The sequence below is a fragment of the Ovis aries genome, chromosome 5 (assembly GCF_016772045.2).
Source record: "Ovis aries strain OAR_USU_Benz2616 breed Rambouillet chromosome 5, ARS-UI_Ramb_v3.0, whole genome shotgun sequence".
Taxonomy (NCBI): domain Eukaryota; kingdom Metazoa; phylum Chordata; class Mammalia; order Artiodactyla; family Bovidae; genus Ovis; species Ovis aries.
The window spans coordinates 1,511,429-1,529,502 of record NC_056058.1 but is presented as its reverse complement, the minus strand read 5'-3'; the positions used below and the strand labels follow the sequence as shown (position 1 = coordinate 1,529,502).

The 18,074-nt window shown below is 41.8% G+C and overlaps 1 protein-coding gene across 2 annotated transcripts in view; it reads left to right on the top strand.

The window, feature by feature from the left end:
- RUFY1 (RUN and FYVE domain containing 1) overlaps nucleotides 1-18,074 on the top strand; it is a 66,023-nt gene that overhangs the window by 13,663 nt on the left and 34,286 nt on the right. Inside the window, exons 1-7 of one of the 2 annotated variants that reach the window (XM_015095731.3) lie at nucleotides 201-313; nucleotides 431-604; nucleotides 1,942-2,059; nucleotides 5,714-5,815; nucleotides 7,378-7,501; nucleotides 11,861-11,922; nucleotides 15,447-15,512. In XM_015095731.3, the coding sequence (XP_014951217.1) occupies nucleotides 445-604; nucleotides 1,942-2,059; nucleotides 5,714-5,815; nucleotides 7,378-7,501; nucleotides 11,861-11,922; nucleotides 15,447-15,512 (632 nt within the window). In that variant the 5' untranslated portion in view covers nucleotides 201-313; nucleotides 431-444. Of the gene's footprint in view, nucleotides 1-200; nucleotides 314-430; nucleotides 605-1,941; nucleotides 2,060-5,713; nucleotides 5,816-7,377; nucleotides 7,502-11,860; nucleotides 11,923-15,446; nucleotides 15,513-18,074 lie in introns of those variants that run through there. The other variant, XM_015095732.3, reaches the window with a different exon arrangement.

Sequence of the window (18,074 nt, the reverse complement as noted above, 5' to 3'; positions counted from 1 at the left end):
CCGCGAGCGCTGGGGGCGTGGCCTCGAGCTGGACTCCTCCAATAGGAACGCGAGGGGGTAGATCACTTTCCCAGCAAGCCTTCTAGGTTAGGGCAAGGCTTGCTGGAGTATGCATCGTTCCATTGGTCGAAAATGGAATAAGGGCGTGGGAGACACCAATCGCAGTGAGTGCGGATAGGGCCGTCGCCGTAGCAACGCGCGGAGCTACCTGGGAGAAGCCTTCGGAGACTGACCCGCGGCTTCAGCCGCCGGATGAGCCTGTGACCTCCCAGGGTTAGGGGCCGGTTGGCTGAGAACTCCAGTTAATCCGCACGTGAGTGCTCAGAGCAGACCAGCCGACGGGTCTTCCCTTCGTTGTTCTGCGTCTAGCCGCCTCACCCGGGACTGCATTCAGTGCACTAACGAAGCTGTCCCTGCCTCCGCTCCACAGCTTCCAAGGGCCAGATGATGGAGGAGCGTGTCAACCTGATGCACATGATGAAACTCAGCATCAAGGTCTTGCTCCAGTCTGCCCTGAGCCTGGGCCGCAGCCTGGATGCAGATCATGCCCCCCTGCAGCAGTTCTTTGTAGTGCTGGAGCATTGCCTCAAACATGGGCTGAGAGGTGAGCCGCGGCGGTGGGGCGGGGGGCTTCGGGGCCATGAAAATTCAGGCTAAGCTCGCTCAGCATCTTCAATGCCAAACATTGTTCTGGGTGCTGGGATAACAGCTGTGCACAAAACAAACAAGATCCCTGCCCACAAGACGTGACATTCTAGAGCAGCGCTGTCCAGTAGAAATGCTATGCAAGCCACATGTGTAATTTCTGAGATCCTAGGAGCCACGTTTTTAAAAAGCAGAAACGCATGAAGTTTTAGTAATTTATTTTATTGAACCCAATATAGCCAAAATAGTATCATTTTGACATATATCGTCAGTATAAACCTTATTAGTGAGATATTTTGCATTCTTTTTTAAAGTGAGGCTTAAAGATCCGCTGTGTATTTTACGCTTAACAGTATATCTCAATTGCACTGGCTACATTTCAGTACCACTTGTGGCTAGTGGCTACCTTGGACAGCACAGTTCTAAAGAGGAGATAAGACAACAAATTCAGAAGCAGAATAGTTGCAAAATGCTACTAATTCAGGGATGCAAGATTGGTTAAAAGATAGAGAATCAAGGGAAAATCTTTCCAGTTAGGGTAAAGGGGGAAGGTCTTTCTGGGGAGTGAAATGTGAGCTGAGAGCTAAAGGAGAGAAGGAGTCAACTATGCGAAGGTTTGGGGCAAGAGCCTTTCTAGAAAAACAAAACAGGTGCAGAGGTCTTGAGTGGGACCAACTTTGGTTTGAAGACACCAGGTAAGTGAGGCATGCCAAGCAGGAGGAGAGGAGGTCAGGGTAGTTGGAATGGGCTGAATCACGTTGGCCTTTAAAGGTCAAGTTAGGAGTTGGATTTTATTTCATGAGTATTTGGAGGATTTTCAGCCATGGAAAAATAAGATCTAACCTACATTTTTTTAAAAAACTGTCACCTATGTGGAGAACAGATCAGAAAGGTGGGGTGGTAACAATATTAGGAGCAAGGAAACCCATTAGGAGGTTATTGCAGCAGTTCAGATGAGGGATGGTGATGGTTTGACAAAGTCAATCAAGAATTGACTTTGGCATCAGGTAAGAGGGAGAAGGGCAAGGATTTCATAGATGATTATTTGAGCACTTGTTTTATTTTGTGGGCAATAAATACTTGAGGGAGCATAATGGGTATGACAGAGAAACCCTGTCATCAGAAGCAGGGAGAGCTCATTTGGTACTTGGCTTCTCCCGGTTCCCAAGACTGAATCAGAAGGAGTAAGCAGGGCAGCTCCATAGCTTTCATTTGGCTTTTGGGAGAGAGACTGAGGGCGCCTGAAGACGTTTTGCAAACTGTTCTTATGAATAATACTTCTGTTTTCCCTTTTAGTTAAGAAGAGTTTTATTGGCCAAAATAAATCTTTCTTTGGTCCTTTGGAGCTGGTGGAGAAACTTTGTCCAGAAGCATCAGATATAGCCACTAGTGTCAGAAATCTACCAGAATTAAAGTGAGTGAGAAGTAGTTACATCAATTTGATGTTTAAAAAAAAAAAAACAACTCCCTTGTATTTATCCATTTCTCAATTCCTTGCTAATAAAGCATCTTCTAATTTAGAACAAACTGTAGCACAAGCCACACTTTACTTAGACTTTAGTCTCAGCTCTGCTGCTCAATCTCCACATAAACTTGAGCAAAATTTGCCCCATTCTGAGCCTCAGTTTCCTTTTCTTTAAAATGAGGACCATGATTCCTGCTTGTCATACAAGGTTCTGTAATGAAAAAGTATTGTCACTGCAAGAGCAGTTCCAGGAGGAGAAGGAGATCTTGGGGTCGATAGAAGAGCCCCCTGCAGAGTCTTCCACAAGGAACCTAACTGTCCATGCTCTCTCTGACCTTCTCCTGCAGAGCCAGCCCATTCCATTTTAGGGTAATTGTATTAGCCGCCATGACTAAGGCCCTGCCAAGTGCCAGGCATTGTGCTAAGGACAATGCCTTAGCACTTCATTATTTCATTTCATCCTCCACAAATCCCTAGGAGCTAAGCTGATGGTGTTCCCATCTGCAAGTGCAGAAACTGAGACTCAGAGTGGTTAAGTAACTTGCCTAAGGTCCTTTGGCAACTAAGTGGTGGAACCAAGAAGAGAACACAGGTCTCCTGGCCTCTGAAACCCTCTGCATCTTGCTAAACTCATTTGCTGCTGAGGATTTAAGCCTTCTGTCTCTGACCTGGGTTCAGCCCTGTGGGCCTGTGCCACCTAAGGTGAAAGCCTATAGCAGGTGACAGACTTTCATATATTTATTTGGTGACACCACCCCACCCCGCCACCCCCACCAGCTGTGATCTTCCTGGGCTTCCCTGGTGGCTCAGATAGTAAAGAACCTGCCTGCGATGCAGGAGATGCGGGTTCGATCCCTGGGTGGGAAGATCCCCTGGAGAAGGAAATAGATACCAACTCAGTATTCTTGCCTGGAAAATTGCATGGGCAGACTACAGTCCATGGGGTCGCAAGGAGTTGGACATGACTGAGCAGCTAACCCTTTTACTTTTCACTGTCACGAGCCTCCCACACCTGCCTTGTTTCTTCAGTTGTTCTATGTGTGGTCCTACTGTCCATCCCTTCCAGCCAGCTCGCTCCCTCTAGAGACCCTGTCCTTGGGTGCTCTGATCCGATGGAGCAGGGTTCTGCCTTCTCCTGCACTCAGGCTTCTACTTCCACTTAGGCACAGGGGCATCTCTGAAGTCTTGTTATGCTAACAAAGAGCTTCTTTTCAGCTGAACTCACTGCTTCTGTTCCCTTATTAACACTGTGGATGCTAAACAAGTAACTAGTTTTAAGTATCAAAATCCTCCCTTTGACTGCCAAAAAGAAAATACAGAGTAGCTCCCTCTTCTTGATGCCTCTGGAGTAGTAGCCTTTTGGGAGCCATGTGAGAAAAGACTACTGGCTTTGCTCCATAAAGAGCTGTGGTGTTTTTACTATTTCATTAAACAGGAGCAAAAGTTCTAAAATTTCTACAGTATTTTGGAAGTTATGATTAGTATTTTTTGGAGAATAGAGACTGTTTGCTCTGAGGTAGTTTGAAACTTGCAGGACAGACTTTGAGTCCTGAGAGTCCTCTCTCTGGAGTTTAATTTCCTTGTCTAATTGAGATAAAAATGTCTTTTACAGTGTGGCCCAGTACCCAGAACTTTTCATTGTTTTCATATCATGGTTCATTATTAACTGTTATACAATGAATACGATTTCATGTATTGGCATTTAAACCCAGACAACAGACAAAGTTCTCTCCTTTTTTGGAAATTAAAAAGTCTTTTTTCTTATTACATAATTTTTAATTAGGAAATAAGAACAAGCAAAAAAGATGCTTCTATTAGCTTACTACTCGGAAAAAACAAAACTACAATTAATATCTTGGTCAATATCCTTGTAGATCCTTTCAGTACAAAGTTAGACAAATAAAGAAGACTCTATTTTAATTCGCCTTTGCCTCCCCCAGTGGCATCACTGTTGCGCTCCTCATGGAAGACAGTTTGGCACTAACCTCGGAAGCCACCAGTGCGTCTCCCTTTTGACCCAGTAATTCCACTTCTAGGGCTTTTATCTCATAGACCTAACATGTGAAAATGACACATGTACAGAAGTGTCTGTTGCAGCGTTATTTGTAACAGCAGAAGGTTAGAAATGGCCTAAAGACTAGGTTAATAAGTCACGGCACAGTCCAATGGTGAAACGCCTTAAAGCTATGAAAACATAAACAGGAAATTCCCTGTGCACAGAAAGAATGCCAAAATGACAGATACTCAGTGAATGGCATATGTAGCATACTAATATTTTTGCAAGAAGGGAAGAAAAATAAGAACATTTATTTCCAGTGCAGAAAAATGTTTGGGAAGTGAACCTTAACTAGGAGCAGTATATTAATGAACAGAGAAGGAGAACTGGGGAAAACACCAAGTATTAAACTGTACATACTGTAGCTTTTTTCCCATGTAATAGTAGACTTTAAACCTTTTTCCATATTGAATATTCATCCGCAACTTTGTTTTTGAAGTGAGCATATAGCATTCTGTTGTGTAGCCCCTCCCACTTTGGGCTTCTTGGTTGTCTTCAAATCCTCATTGTCCAAACTGCAGTGCTGACCAAACCCAACACACACCTTTGTGTACATCCTCAGTTACTGCCTTACGTTGCTAGATGCAGAACTTTGAGAACCTGCTGGCATTAAGTTGCCTGCTGGAAGAATTGTGCCAGTTTGTACTCCCACCAAGCAGGACATGTCAGTGTGCATTTTTCCTATTTCTTTTCTTCTTTTACTCGAACTTCACATCATTTATTGAAAGGTGGGGGGAATCCAAAGCCTTTTATAGTAAGTTGTGTGCCTTCTAGCCCTTTGAGGCAGATATTGATTACAGCAGTACCTCTAATACTCTCTTGGACATTACAAATGCAGTTACTCTGCTTAGAACAGTATCTTTTTTTCCTTCAATAGAGCTAGGTCTCTATTTGGGAGGCTTTTTAAATTTCTTTTAAAACAGATCTTATCAAAATTGTACCTTTGAGACTGGTTGCACAGCCACGTGAATGTGCCCAACAGTACTAAACAGTACACTTAGAAATGGATGAGGTGGTAAGCGTCATATTGTGTATATTTTACTGTGCCAAAAATAAACTCAACGTGATAAATTTCAAGCTAATGCCTTAGAAATCTTGTGAGTTCAGTACTTTAGTAAATGTAAAAGCATGTTTATCCATGATACAATCTAACCTGGTATTTCCTGGCTTCCTGTGAAATTCATGAGTACATGCAAAGTTTTGTCTAATTATATTTGTTCCAGAAATCAGATGTTTCTGGCTTAAATATTTTGCTGGTTTTGTTGTGTGTGTGTGTTTTTTTTTTTTGAGGGGGAGGGAGGGAAATGTATGCCTATGATATAGACTTCAAGTAGTCCCCAAAAAAATGCAGTGAGCCATTTCCTCAGCCTTCCCAGAGTGTTCCTGCAACCCCCAGGGAAGCTTTGCATTCACAAGCGTGTCTGTGTGTCTGTGTGTCTGTGTGTCTGTGTGAGAGAATATATTTCCCCTTGGCCAAGTTGGCTTTTTTTCCGTTTGTTTTTGCTGTTGTAATGCTTTAATAGGCTGATCCTCTGTTTGCATTACAGGACGGCTGTGGGAAGGGGCAGAGCTTGGCTTTATCTTGCGCTCATGCAGAAGAAACTGGCAGATTATCTGAAAGTGCTTGTAGACAATAAAAATCTCTTGAGGTATTTCATCACCTTAGTTTTTGCTTTGTAATTAGGACATAGTTTTGTACATCATTAGGAATTAAAATAAGAATATATTGACTTGGCCAAATGGTTCATTCATGTTTCTCTGTAAGATGTTAATGCGAAAACCTGAACAAGCCTGTACAGTTTTTATTCAGATTATTATGAAGTGTAATTATTCTGTGGCTTACTTTTTAAATAGCAGAATTTTATTTTTTGAGCACTGTCCGAAATCTTTATGAATGAAGATTCGTATTTTCATTTTGAAGGTAATTCTTCAAAAATACCTAAGATCGGGTAACTGACAGCATACTCCATTAAGTTTCAACAAAATAGTATTTGATTGGGTGATAATAGGGGGGAAATGGCTTGAGCTAGATTCAGTGGGCAATTTTAAATTATAAAACCCTGCTTTTTATAAGAGAACATACCTAGATTACCTATTTTAGGATTCCATATTCAGTTTGTAAACTTTTATATCTCTTGGCATCCCTAAAGACAAACTATCTCTGAAATTTATGACTGGGTTCATTTTTTATATTTATAGCTTTTTAGACAAAGGACATCATTATAAGAGGAATTTTCTCTATGATATGAGAATTTATGAGGAAAAAATCTTTATAGAGGTAATGCTCTTATCTAACTGAAATAAAAATATCTTTTACAGTATGGCCTATCATCCAAAATTTTCGATTGTTTTCAAGTCATGGCTTATTACTGAACAAATGCTTTCATGATAAATACTGATTTCAGATAATTTACGTACCTTGTACTCTTCTCTGACCGTTATACTGAGTAACTTTGAGGTACGGATTTTGTTCTAAACAGCTAGTTCTGGGACTGCCCTCCTAGTCCAGTGGTGCAGACTTCGCACTTCCACTGTAGAGGGCACAGCTTCCGCCCCTGGCCTGGGAACCAAGATCCCACATGGCTCACTGCCAAAAATAAAACGATAATAAATAAATAACTAATTCTGAGGATAGCAAGTTCTTACGCACTCACACACATGCTGGTATATTAGCTAATCGCTGGTGACCAGTGCGTGGATGGATAGAGCCTCACTACACGTGGCCAGGGGGACCGGGAGGGAAGGGAGCCAAAGCAGGCAGTGTTCCCGGGACGCGGGAGAGAGGGAAGAGTGTTGTTCCGGGTCGGGGGCGGTGGGGATCGCAGGATTGCACTTCGTGTTGACATGGATGTGAGTGTAGACATAGTTCACGTGGGAGGACCAAAGAGGCAGCCAGGTGGACAAGAGGGACAGAGTGGCGTTTGGGAACACAGGGGCCTAATGAGAAGAGCTGGGGTCCAGGGCCCAACCAGAGAAGTTAACCTTAGACCAGAGGTGGGAGGGGTCCATTCTAAGCCCCAGGAAGAGAGGAGAGGGAAGAGATCCCAGAACTTAGAGTGAGAGAGGGAATAAGAGGCAGAAGGGCATGCACACAAGGCAGCCTCTGGCTCCTGGTGAAGCTGGCGGCCAGGCCGCGAGCTAAGAGGTGAAAAGTCAGGATAGGTCCAGTAGAAGGTGGTGACGGTGTTCCGGTGTTATCCATCTCTTTCAGTGAGTTCTATGAGCCTGAGGCATTGATGATGGAGGAAGAAGGGACGGTGATTGTTGGTCTGCTGGTGGGACTCAATGTGCTTGATGCCAACCTCTGCTTAAAAGGAGAAGACTTGGATTCTCAGGTAAGATGGGACTTTTGACTTTAGATCAAATGTCTTATTTGGGCCAGGGATTTTACACTGGATTTGCAGACGTGTGCAAGAAGGGGCAGATGGCAGGGGGTATCTGGTAAAGGGCTGTGCAGGGTGCTGTGCTGGACCAAAGCTGGGACAGCTGGCAAAAGTCTCAGGGAAGAGCGAAAAATAGCTCGGACAAAGGCACAAAGGCACGCACAGACAGCAGGGCATGTCTGGGAACAGGAAATGGTTCTCCACGGCTAGGACACAGCCTGCTCAGTGAGTGAGGTGGAGGTGGAGGCCGGCCCAGGTGTTACATCATCAGCGCCATGTTAGAGGCGTCAGCTTTTGTCCCTGGAACTTCGGGAACCATTGGAGGTTTTTAGGCAGCACAGTGAAATGGTCAGGCCTGAGACTGAGAAAGTTGAAGCTAGCAACCATCCAGGTCATGAGTTAGAAGCAGCCCAGAATGGGGAATGGAGAAACATGAAGCAGATAAGTCAGGAAGTCTGGGGCAGACAAGTCTGCTTGAGGAGTGGGAAAACAGACTCAGGAGAGATTTGGAAAGTCAGATGGTAAAACGGAGCAGGAATTTTCAGGCTGTGAGGTGCAGAGTGCCCCTTGCTGGAGACAGCCTTGTGATGGGCTTTTCCTCCTACAAGGGAGCCAGTAGCCAGGGCTGAGGCCTAAGCTCGAGGTGCTGGAGGCTGTAAATCCAGACACTCTGCCCCATTGTAACTTCCACCCCACTTCAGGGCATCAGGAACTGTGGCTGGGCCGCTGCCCCGCCTTCTTCCCCCTACATGTTTGAACATGAATCTAAAGCTTCCCCAATCCCTCCATGACCAGATCAGCTTCTTTTTTTCCCCGGTAGTTTTCTTGTTTTGGCCTGTTGAATATTTTTCAAAAAATATAAAGAAGTTGTTTTTTTTTTTTTAATAAGTTTTTTTGAAAAGAAACAAAGTATCACATATTGTCCCATTTCATAGAAACAGCCGATTCAGTGTTAAATTTTGGGATATATCCTTCCAGCACATGAATAAAAGGTGTGAGTGTGTGTGTATCTTTGTATCTCAGAGGCAGATGTTTGGAGCTTACTTTTTTCATTAAACCAAAATGTGATTATTCCAAGAACACCATTTTGCAATTTCTTTATTTAACAATGTGTTCCACACAGCTCTTGATGTCAAGAGCTATAAACCTAATTTTAAATGACCATGTGAGTCATCCATTTTATGAATATACAAAAATTTATTTAACCAACATTTTTTTTAATTGAAAGATAATTGCTTTACAGTGTTGTGTTGTTTTCTGCCATACAACAACACAAATCAGTCATAATTTTATATATATACATATAATTATATATGTAATATATATATCCCCTCCTTGATTCTCCCTCCCTAACCAGTGCTTATTAATGTAAGTCATTTTCATGTTACAATCACAGTGTTATGAATGTCCTTATACTTGTGTTTGAGTCTTGTCCGTTTATTTTCTCAGGATAAGTTTTGAGATTGCTGCGTCAGACTGTACGAGTTCTGCATGAGTGTTGTGAAAGCATGGGAGCGTTCTTGGTCTTTTTCAATCAGACAGAAAAAACTCTTCATCTCAAATTTGTGTTTTTGAAACTAGGATGATGGAGTTGTTTTTTTTTTTTCATGTTTTGTTATAAATATCATACAAGGTTTTTTCATTTTGTATTACAAACACTAAACAAGCCATCGGTGGTTCACCTGTTCATATCCTTTGCCCATTTTTTTGACTATTCCATCTTTTTCCACTCCTTCATTATGGATAAGGATATTTACCATTTGTCAGAATATTTGTTATAAAATTTTTTTCTGCTCTCTCAGGGTTGGTTTTCCCTATTAAGTACGGTAGTAAACCAGTTGTTTCAGTATCGTGTATCAAATATTTTTATTTTGCCTACTAATTTGAAATTCCACCTTTATCATCTGTTGAAATATCCATTATACTCAGAGGCTTGTTTGTAGACTCTCTGTTTAGTCTCTGGATCTTTTTATTGCTATGCTAGTAACAGAGCCTTTAAACTACCAAAGCCATACAGTGTGTTTTATGCTCTGGCAGTTCACCTCCTACCTACTTTTTTATGCCACATTTTCAGATTTAGTTGAGGCTGTCCATTTTCTATTCTGCCAGATGACCTTGAACATCATTTATTTTGTCGGATTCCAAAATAAAAATTTGTCTGGGATTTTTATTTAATAATAGATGTGGTTGAGCCCCTGGCCTATTCTTATCGTCCACATAATGCCTCTTGCATGTCACTATGAAGCATGAGTATTTGCTGCTGCTGTCTGAGAGGCCCTCTTTCTCATGTTTAGAAAGTGCTGTTCTCTTCTAACTTTGCATTTTTATTTAAAAACGAATATTGACATGTATCAGGCACAGGTGTACGTGTGTGCCGCCGTCCCAAACCCTATGACAAAAACCACCTCAATATTGTAAAAGAATTAGCCTCCAATTAAAATAAAGAAATTAATTTTTAAAAAATGAATATTGAATGCTATCCAACACTTTTTGGCATCTATTGAGATGTCATATCCATTTTTAGCCCATAATTATAATTGAATTAATTCTTGGGCTTCCTATTGTGACATTATTCCTGCATTCTTAAAATAAATCTTATTTGGTCATCGTACATATACTTTTAGTGTACTCCTAGACTTAATGTCTGTGGTTTATTTGGGATTTTTGTGTCTCTACTTACAAGTGACACTTGTCTGAATCTTCCCTTTCTATACTGTCTTGGTAACTTTTCAGTGTCAGGATTATATAACCTCATAAAATAAGCTGGATAATATTCTTTTCCTTCTTATTTTCTGCAAAAGTTGGTTATAGCAAGAATTATTTTTCTGTAAATGTTTGTTAAAACTTGCTGGTATTACCATTTCAGCTTCCCTTTTCTCCTCCTCCTTCAGTCCCACTTTGTCCCCACAGGTGATGTAAAAACTTGAGGGACTACTTTTTCTATGCATTTATGTGTACGTAGGTTTTTGTTTCTGACTAAATCTTTCCTGGCTTTCTATTGCAGTGTAACAAATTAACAGTCACACTAAAAATAGCAGTCACTCATAGTTGATGGGTAGCTGGGCTCAGCAGGTTGATTCTGAAGGACACCTATGATTATAGGCAGTTGGTGGCTAGGACTGAAGTGGCTGAAGGCCTGTGCTGTCACTGCCCTCTGAGTTGAGAAGGGCAGTGAGCAGGCGCTGGAGCAGCAGGGGTTTCCTGGGCATCTCTGTCTGCATTTGGTCTCTCCACATGCTCTCCAGCGTGGTGCTTCAAGGTAGCCAGACTTTTCCCGTAGAAGCTCAGAACTTCAGAGGCATGTGCCCAAGGGAAAGAGCCAGGACGAAGTGTGTACTGCCTTTGTTAACCTAGCTGAAAAGTCACAGCCTCCTTCCTGCTGCTTTCTGCTCATTAAGACAGGTAGTAAGGCCACCCAGGTTCAAGGGTTGGGAATGGAGATTGGTGGGAGGCTCAACAGGGAAGCTGCAGAAGACGTCACATACAGCTCTGGCTTTTAACATAAGTGGGGTTGCTATACTCTATATATATAATTGGGGTTAATGCTGTACATGGTATTCTTTGACTTAAAATTTTATCCTGGAGCTTCCTTCGTTTCATTACATTTTCATTCCCTGTGTTCTTTGTTATGGTTGCAGAGGGTTCTGCAATATGGCTATAATGTGACTGATTTACATATTTCTGTCTTGATGGACCCAATTATCCTGTATTTCAAAGGAATGGCTTCACTTTCACTGGAGTCCGTGGTGGCAGGCTAGGGCTGTCATTCACTCTGTCTCAGGTGCTTTATTTCTGGACAAAGCACCTAACTTTGAGATGTTGAGGGATCGTGGACCTCCCTAGTTCCCTATAGCAGAGGATTTTCCCTGAAATACAGACTGGACCTTTTCATCCCAACTTGGGGAAAGAAGGAGTCAGAGTTATCAGCTGAGGTCACCACTTTAAAGATCCAGGTCTCTCTCTCTCTCTTTTTTTTTTTTTTTTTTTTATTACTTTGTACCCGAAGAACTTTGTTGATCTTTGTCAACAATTTGATTGTTGAATAAAGACAGAAAAACTAATCATTACTAAGTGGTAAAACTTCAGAATATTCCCTTGAATTCTGATTTTTGGTAAGGTTTTCTTCTCGAAGATGATGGGGTTATTTTTCTTTCGGTTTGTTTGCTTGATTGCTGCTTTAAGCTCATCCATCTAACTGACTGTTGAGGAAAGAGATAGGCGTATAAACACCACGAATTTTAAAGGTCGTAAGGTGTGTGGAAAGTGGGGGAATTATCTTCCATTTACACTGGTGCCTTTTCTTTCAATCAGGTTGGAGTGATCGATTTTTCTCTCTACATTAAAGACGTGCAGGATCTAGACGGCCGCAAAGAGTAAGTTCTGCACTGTATGCTGCTCTTCGTGATTTTAATGAAATTCTAGCAAAGAATGCTACTCTTTCAAAAATGGAGGTGTAATTGACATATAACATTATATTATTTTCAGGTGTACAACATAATGGTCTGATATTTGTATGTATTGTAAAGTGGTCCCCACAGTACATCTAGCGCACATCCATGACCTTAACATAGTTAGTTACAAAAGAATTTTTTTCTTGTGACAAGAGCTTTTTGGATCTACTGTCCTAGCAACTTTCAAATATGCAGTTGTACTATTAACTATGGTCCCTAGCTATACTTAATTATATACATTCACTATATATATAAACTGCTATTAACGGGAGTCACCATGCTGCACGTTGCCTCACTAAGCCTCCTTTATTTTATAACTGGAAGTTTGTACCTTATGACCCCATTCCCCTTCTCCCCAACTCCCCAGCCTCTGGCAACCACCACCAGTCCCTGTATCTGTGAGCTTGGTTCTGTGTGTGTTTGTTTTAGATTCCACAGATAAGTAAGATCATAAGGTATTTGTCTTTCACTAGTTTTCCTATTTCACTTGGCATAATGCCCTCAAATGCACTCATGTTGTCAGAAATGGTAGGATTTTTTTTATGGATGAATACTATTTTATTATATAAATACACTACGTTTTCTTCATTCATCTATTGATGGACACTTAGGTTGTTGCTCTAAAGGAGTGAAGTGAAAGTCGCTCAGTTGTGTCCGACTCCTTGCAACCCCATGGAAAATATAGTCCATGGAATTCTCCAGGCAAGAATACTGGAGTGGGTAGCCTATCCCGTCTCCAGTGGATCTTCCCAACCCGGGAATCAAACCGGGGTCTTCTGCACTGCAGGCAGATTCCTGATTTACCAGCTGAGCTATCAGGAAGGTTGTTGCTGTATCTTGGCTATTGTAAGTAACGCTCCCATGAGTGTGGGGGTGCATATATGTATTCATGTAAGTTTTCACTTTATTTGGGTAAATACCCAGAAGTGGAATTGCTGAATCATTTAGTAGTTCTAGTTTTAACTTTTGGAGAAGCTGCCATACTGTTTTCCGCAGTGGCTGTACTCATTTACATACCCACCAACCCTGCACAAGAGTTCTCTTTTCTCTGCTTCCTGGCCAACACTTATTATTTCTTGTCTTTTCAGTGACAACCATCCTAACAGGTATGAGGTGTTGCCATATTGCAGTTTTGTTTTGCATTTCCTGATAATTAGTGATGTTGAGCATCCTTTCATGTAACTGCTGACAAAGAATGCTACTTTTGTTTTTGCACTGTTTGAAATTTTAGTTTTATTTAGCTGTTTTTAATTACAGTGGTAATACGTGACTGTTCTTGTTGTCTAAGGAATTAGGCTCTGAGGAAGAATAGAGCGTACAAGGGCAATTTCCCCATCCACACTATCCCCCAGTCTCCATCTCAGTCCCACTCCCCGCCTCCTTCTTCAGAGGAAGCTCCTCATGCATGAGTCCTTCCAAGTCTTTTTTTATTAATGCCTTGCAGATGTATATTTGTTGGTAGTGTAGTTTGCTTTATAGATTGTTTGGATGTAAATGGAAAAGCACTATTACATATTTAGGTTGCCACTAGACTTACTCTTTGATCACAGGGTGTCTTGGATGTCTTTTCACGCCGCATGTAACTCTACTTCATCCTTGTTAACAAGAGCATTCAGAGAAGTCACCCTGAAGAAAGAGACAGAAAAGAAAGAAAAGCAAACAATGTGTATAACATGCTAAAATCTATGTTATATTGAAGAAGACATAACACTTGTGTTTCTGTGTTGTACTTCCATATACATAGGTCACTTCTAGAGAGGCACACAGACCTGAGCACAGGTGTGGGAGGGCCTCACTGTAGACCCTTGGGCTGTGTTTGAATCCTCTACCAGAAACAGCCACCACTTGTCCTTCACACACCTTCGTATTGAGCACTCTTCTGGTCTCAGTGTCCTGGCAGTGTGCCTTACCAAGGAGGGCATGCTTTATGCACACAGAGTGCTAAGATTTGCTCACTCGGAATTAAAAATATATTCTTAATGTCGAAAAGAACTGGAAATGAGCTGATGATCCACCTTGAAGGGAACGCAGTCAGCCTTTCATACCTGCAGATGTTGAACCCACAGATACAGAGGGTCAGCCGTGCTATGCCATGTTTATGAGAGACTTGAGCAGTTGCAGATTTTGGTATCCACAGAGGTTTTGGAACACGTCCCCTGTGGACACTTAGGGACATCTGTAATTGAATGAATTGTGGAAAATCCAAAATATTCCACACTGTGGTATATTACACAGACACGAGAAAAAGCAAATTTTAGCTAGTGTATAGTAGATTTAGAGGGATTTCCACAGGTATTATTGAGTGAGAAAAGTATAATACTGAGAAGTATATATATCCCATTTTTTTTAAACCTCCAAATCTGTTTTATATTTTCATTGCATATACTATATATAAAAATATAGATCGATATTATGATTATATGCACAGAGGCTACTCAACAGGCTCTCCGTATGTGTCACCTGGGAAAGCTATGTGAGGGCAGAAAGGTTAAAATAATAAGAATAAACTATACTGACCAATAAATCCAGCACCTGCGGCATGAGTGTGGGTTGAATAATCTCATTTACGTACATACGTATGTAAAGAAATTGGTGGGGGGAGGCTAACTTTAAAATGTTAGTCTTTTTTTTATATATATAAATATATATGGCATTTTTCTTTGTTGTTTTATTTGTCACACTGCATGGATTTGAGGATCTTAGTTCCCTAACCAGGAATTGAACCCACCCCCTTGGCATTGAAAGCACGGAGCCCTAACCACTGGACCACCAAGGAATTCCCAATGTCTTTTTTTTTTTTCAAACCCAGACTAATGAGCTTTGTGTTTTGAAGAGTCTTGTGATCTTCTTTTATGAGCCAACTTCTTTTCCTTCAGTATACCAAGGGCTGCTTCATCTCCTACCTCGGGAGCCATTCGCGTATGGATTTTGGTGTTTCCACCTTGCATCCTGGTGGCATTCTCAAATGCTAGGGATGAGGTGGGAGGACCATCTGTAGGGAGGGTCCTTTCCAGGCAGCCTTTCCAGTGTGTTCCATGTCTTCCCAGCCAGTCGTGCTGGTTCACTCAGGACCGTGTAGACGTGACTCCACTCTGACTGTCTCTTGGTCTCCTGATGGCATTAATGACGTTGGTACTCAGACAATGTAACTGGAAAGTTGGGGGACAATTGCAGAATATTAGCCCTGAGTAAAAGGAATTCCTTGGGACTTCGCTGGTGTCCCAGTGGTAAAAATAATCCACTTGATAATGCAGGGGACACAGGTTCCATCCTGGGTCAGGGAACTAACATCCTACATGGCAGGAAGCAACTAAGCCCGCGCACCACAACTGCAGAGTCCATATGCTGCATCAAAAAGACCAAATGCAGCCAAATAAGTAAATGCATTTTTTACACCTGTTCACTGCAAAAAAATAATTTCTCTATTTTTATGCCCTTTTTTAAAGGCATGAAAGAATCACAGATGTCCTTGATCAAAAAAATTATGTGGAGGAACTTAACCGGCACTTAAGGTAGGACTCCCTTCCTTGTCCAGCGCTCATTCTCAGTGCCCAATGATTGCCTCATGGGACTTTCTTGAGTTGCCGTATATTCATAACTACCTTTTTTCCTAATCAGGAAGAAAGATTGTCATTCAGTGCTCATGTGTACAGGTTATAGAAGTATGATTTCTTTGGGGAATCCTTTGGTCCCTTGTTCTGTGTAGTTATGCAACTTAGAGAGGAATGAATGAAACCGGACTCTCCACCCATCAGCCTACAACAACTTAGTTGGAGATCACTGCCTAGAAAGCACTATTGCTGCCAGGAATCAGCACACATCCCTCCAGTGTGCTGAGCAGGAAAAGGAGTTGAAAACCACTGGGTTAGACCTTTGAAAGCAACTCACTAGTGATTTAATAGCAAGTTTTTTTTTGTTTTTTTTTTTTTTGAAAGCAGGTATCTTTATCTTGAGTTTTCTTTTTAACTGGAAAGCTGCTCCTGTGTGTCATGAAACACTAGTTGCTGCAGGTGTTGAGGGGAATGGATGGAGATTCTCAGCCTGACATTTTTGGGAGATACAATTCTCTCTCTGAACCCTCAACCCATTTAGAAAATTTACTGTGCACATTAGCAGTGCTCTGTGGGAGCAGCCTCTGTGACCCCCAAAGCCAATGAATCAGGCCAAGGATCTGGCGTGTTCAGATCCTTTATGTAAGGAAGGAGTATGTAGGAAGCGTATTTCTGAGCTCTCTGAGGTATGATGCTGACTGTTGTTTTGAGAGAGAGATTCTTAATTCATTCCTAGTTTATTGAGAACTTTTGTAAGAAATACATGTTGAATTTTATCAAATGCCTTTTAGCATTCGTTAAGTTAAGCTTGACTTTTGTCCCTTAATCTATTGACATGATACAGTTTACTAATGTATCTTTTCCCCAGGGATAAACTACTTGATCATAGCTTTAATGATTTAATCATTCTCTTAAGGCATAATCTAATGTAATTGTTCCATCGTTTTCCTTCTGGCATGGTCTCAATGCAGCCTTGCAAAATGAATCAGAAAGCTTTGCATTATTTCTGTGCCTGGGAATACCTTCTGCTTCATGAGCTCCTTGAAAATTGGAAGTGCCTGTAAAGTGGCAATACTTTGCCAGCTTTCAGTCTTTCCTTGGTTGTTAGTTCATCTAGCTTTTCTCCTCTTGTTCAGTTCAGTTCAGTACTCACTTGTGTCCGACTCTTTGCAACCCCATGAACCGCAGCACGCCAGGCCTCCCTGTCCATGGCCAACTCCCAGAGTCCACCCAAACCCATGTCCATTGAGTCAGTGATGCTATCCAAACTTCTCATCCTCTGTCGTCCCCTTCTCCTCCTGCCCTCAATCTTTCCCACCATCAGGGTCTTTTCAAATGAATCAGCTCTTCACATCAGGTGGCCAAAGTATTGGAGTTTCAGTTTCAACATCAGTCCTACCAATGAACACCCAGGACTGATCTCCTTTAGGATGGACTGGTTGAATCTCCTTGCAGTCCAAGGGACTCTCAAGAGTCTTCTCCAACACCACAGTTCAAAAGCATCAATTCTTCAGTGCTCAGCTTTCTTTATACTCCAACTCTCACACCCATACATGACCACTGGAAAAACCATAGCCTTGACTAGACAGACCTTTGTTGGCAACGTAATGTCTCTGCTTTTGAATATGCTATCTAAATTGGTCATAACTTTCCTTCCAAAGAGTAAGCGTCTTTTAATTTCATGGCTACAATCACCATCTGCAGTGATTTTGGAGCCCCAAAAAATAAAGTCAGCCACTGTTTCCACTGTTTCCCCATCTATTTGCCATGAGGTGATGGACCGGATTCCATGATCTTAGTTTCTGAATGTTAAGCTTTAAGCCAACTTTTTCACTCTCCTCTTTCACTCTCATCAAGAGGCTTTCAGTTCCTCTTCACTTTCTGCCATAAGGGTGGTGTCATCTGCATATCTGAGGTTATTGATATTTCTCCCGGCAATCTTGATTCCAGCTTGTGCTTCTTCCACCCTAGCATTTCTCATGATGTACTCTGCATATAAGATAAATAAGCAGGGTGGCAATATACAGCCTTGACGTACTCCTTTTCCTATTTGGAACCAGTCTGTTGTTCCATGTCCAGTTCTAACTGTTGCTTCCTGACCTGCATACAGATTTCTCAAGAGGCAGGTCAGGTGATCTGTATTCCCATCTCTTTCAGAATTTTCCATAGTTTATTGTGATCCACACAGTCAAAGGCTTTGGCATAGTCAATAAAGCAGAAATAGATGTTTTTCAGGAACTCTGTTGCTATTTCGATGATACATTGGATGTTGGCAATTTGATCTCTGGTTCCTCTGCCTTTTCTAAAACCAGCTTGAACATCTGGAAGTTCACGGTTCACGTATTGCTGAAGCCTGGCTTGGAGAATTTTGAGCATTACTTTACTAGCGTGTGAGATGAGTGCAACTGTGCAGTAGTTTGAGCATTCTCTGGCATTGCCTTTCTTTGGGATTGGAATGAAAACTGACCTTTTCCAGTCCTGTGGCCACTGCTGAGTTTTCCAGATTTGCTGGCATCTTGAGTG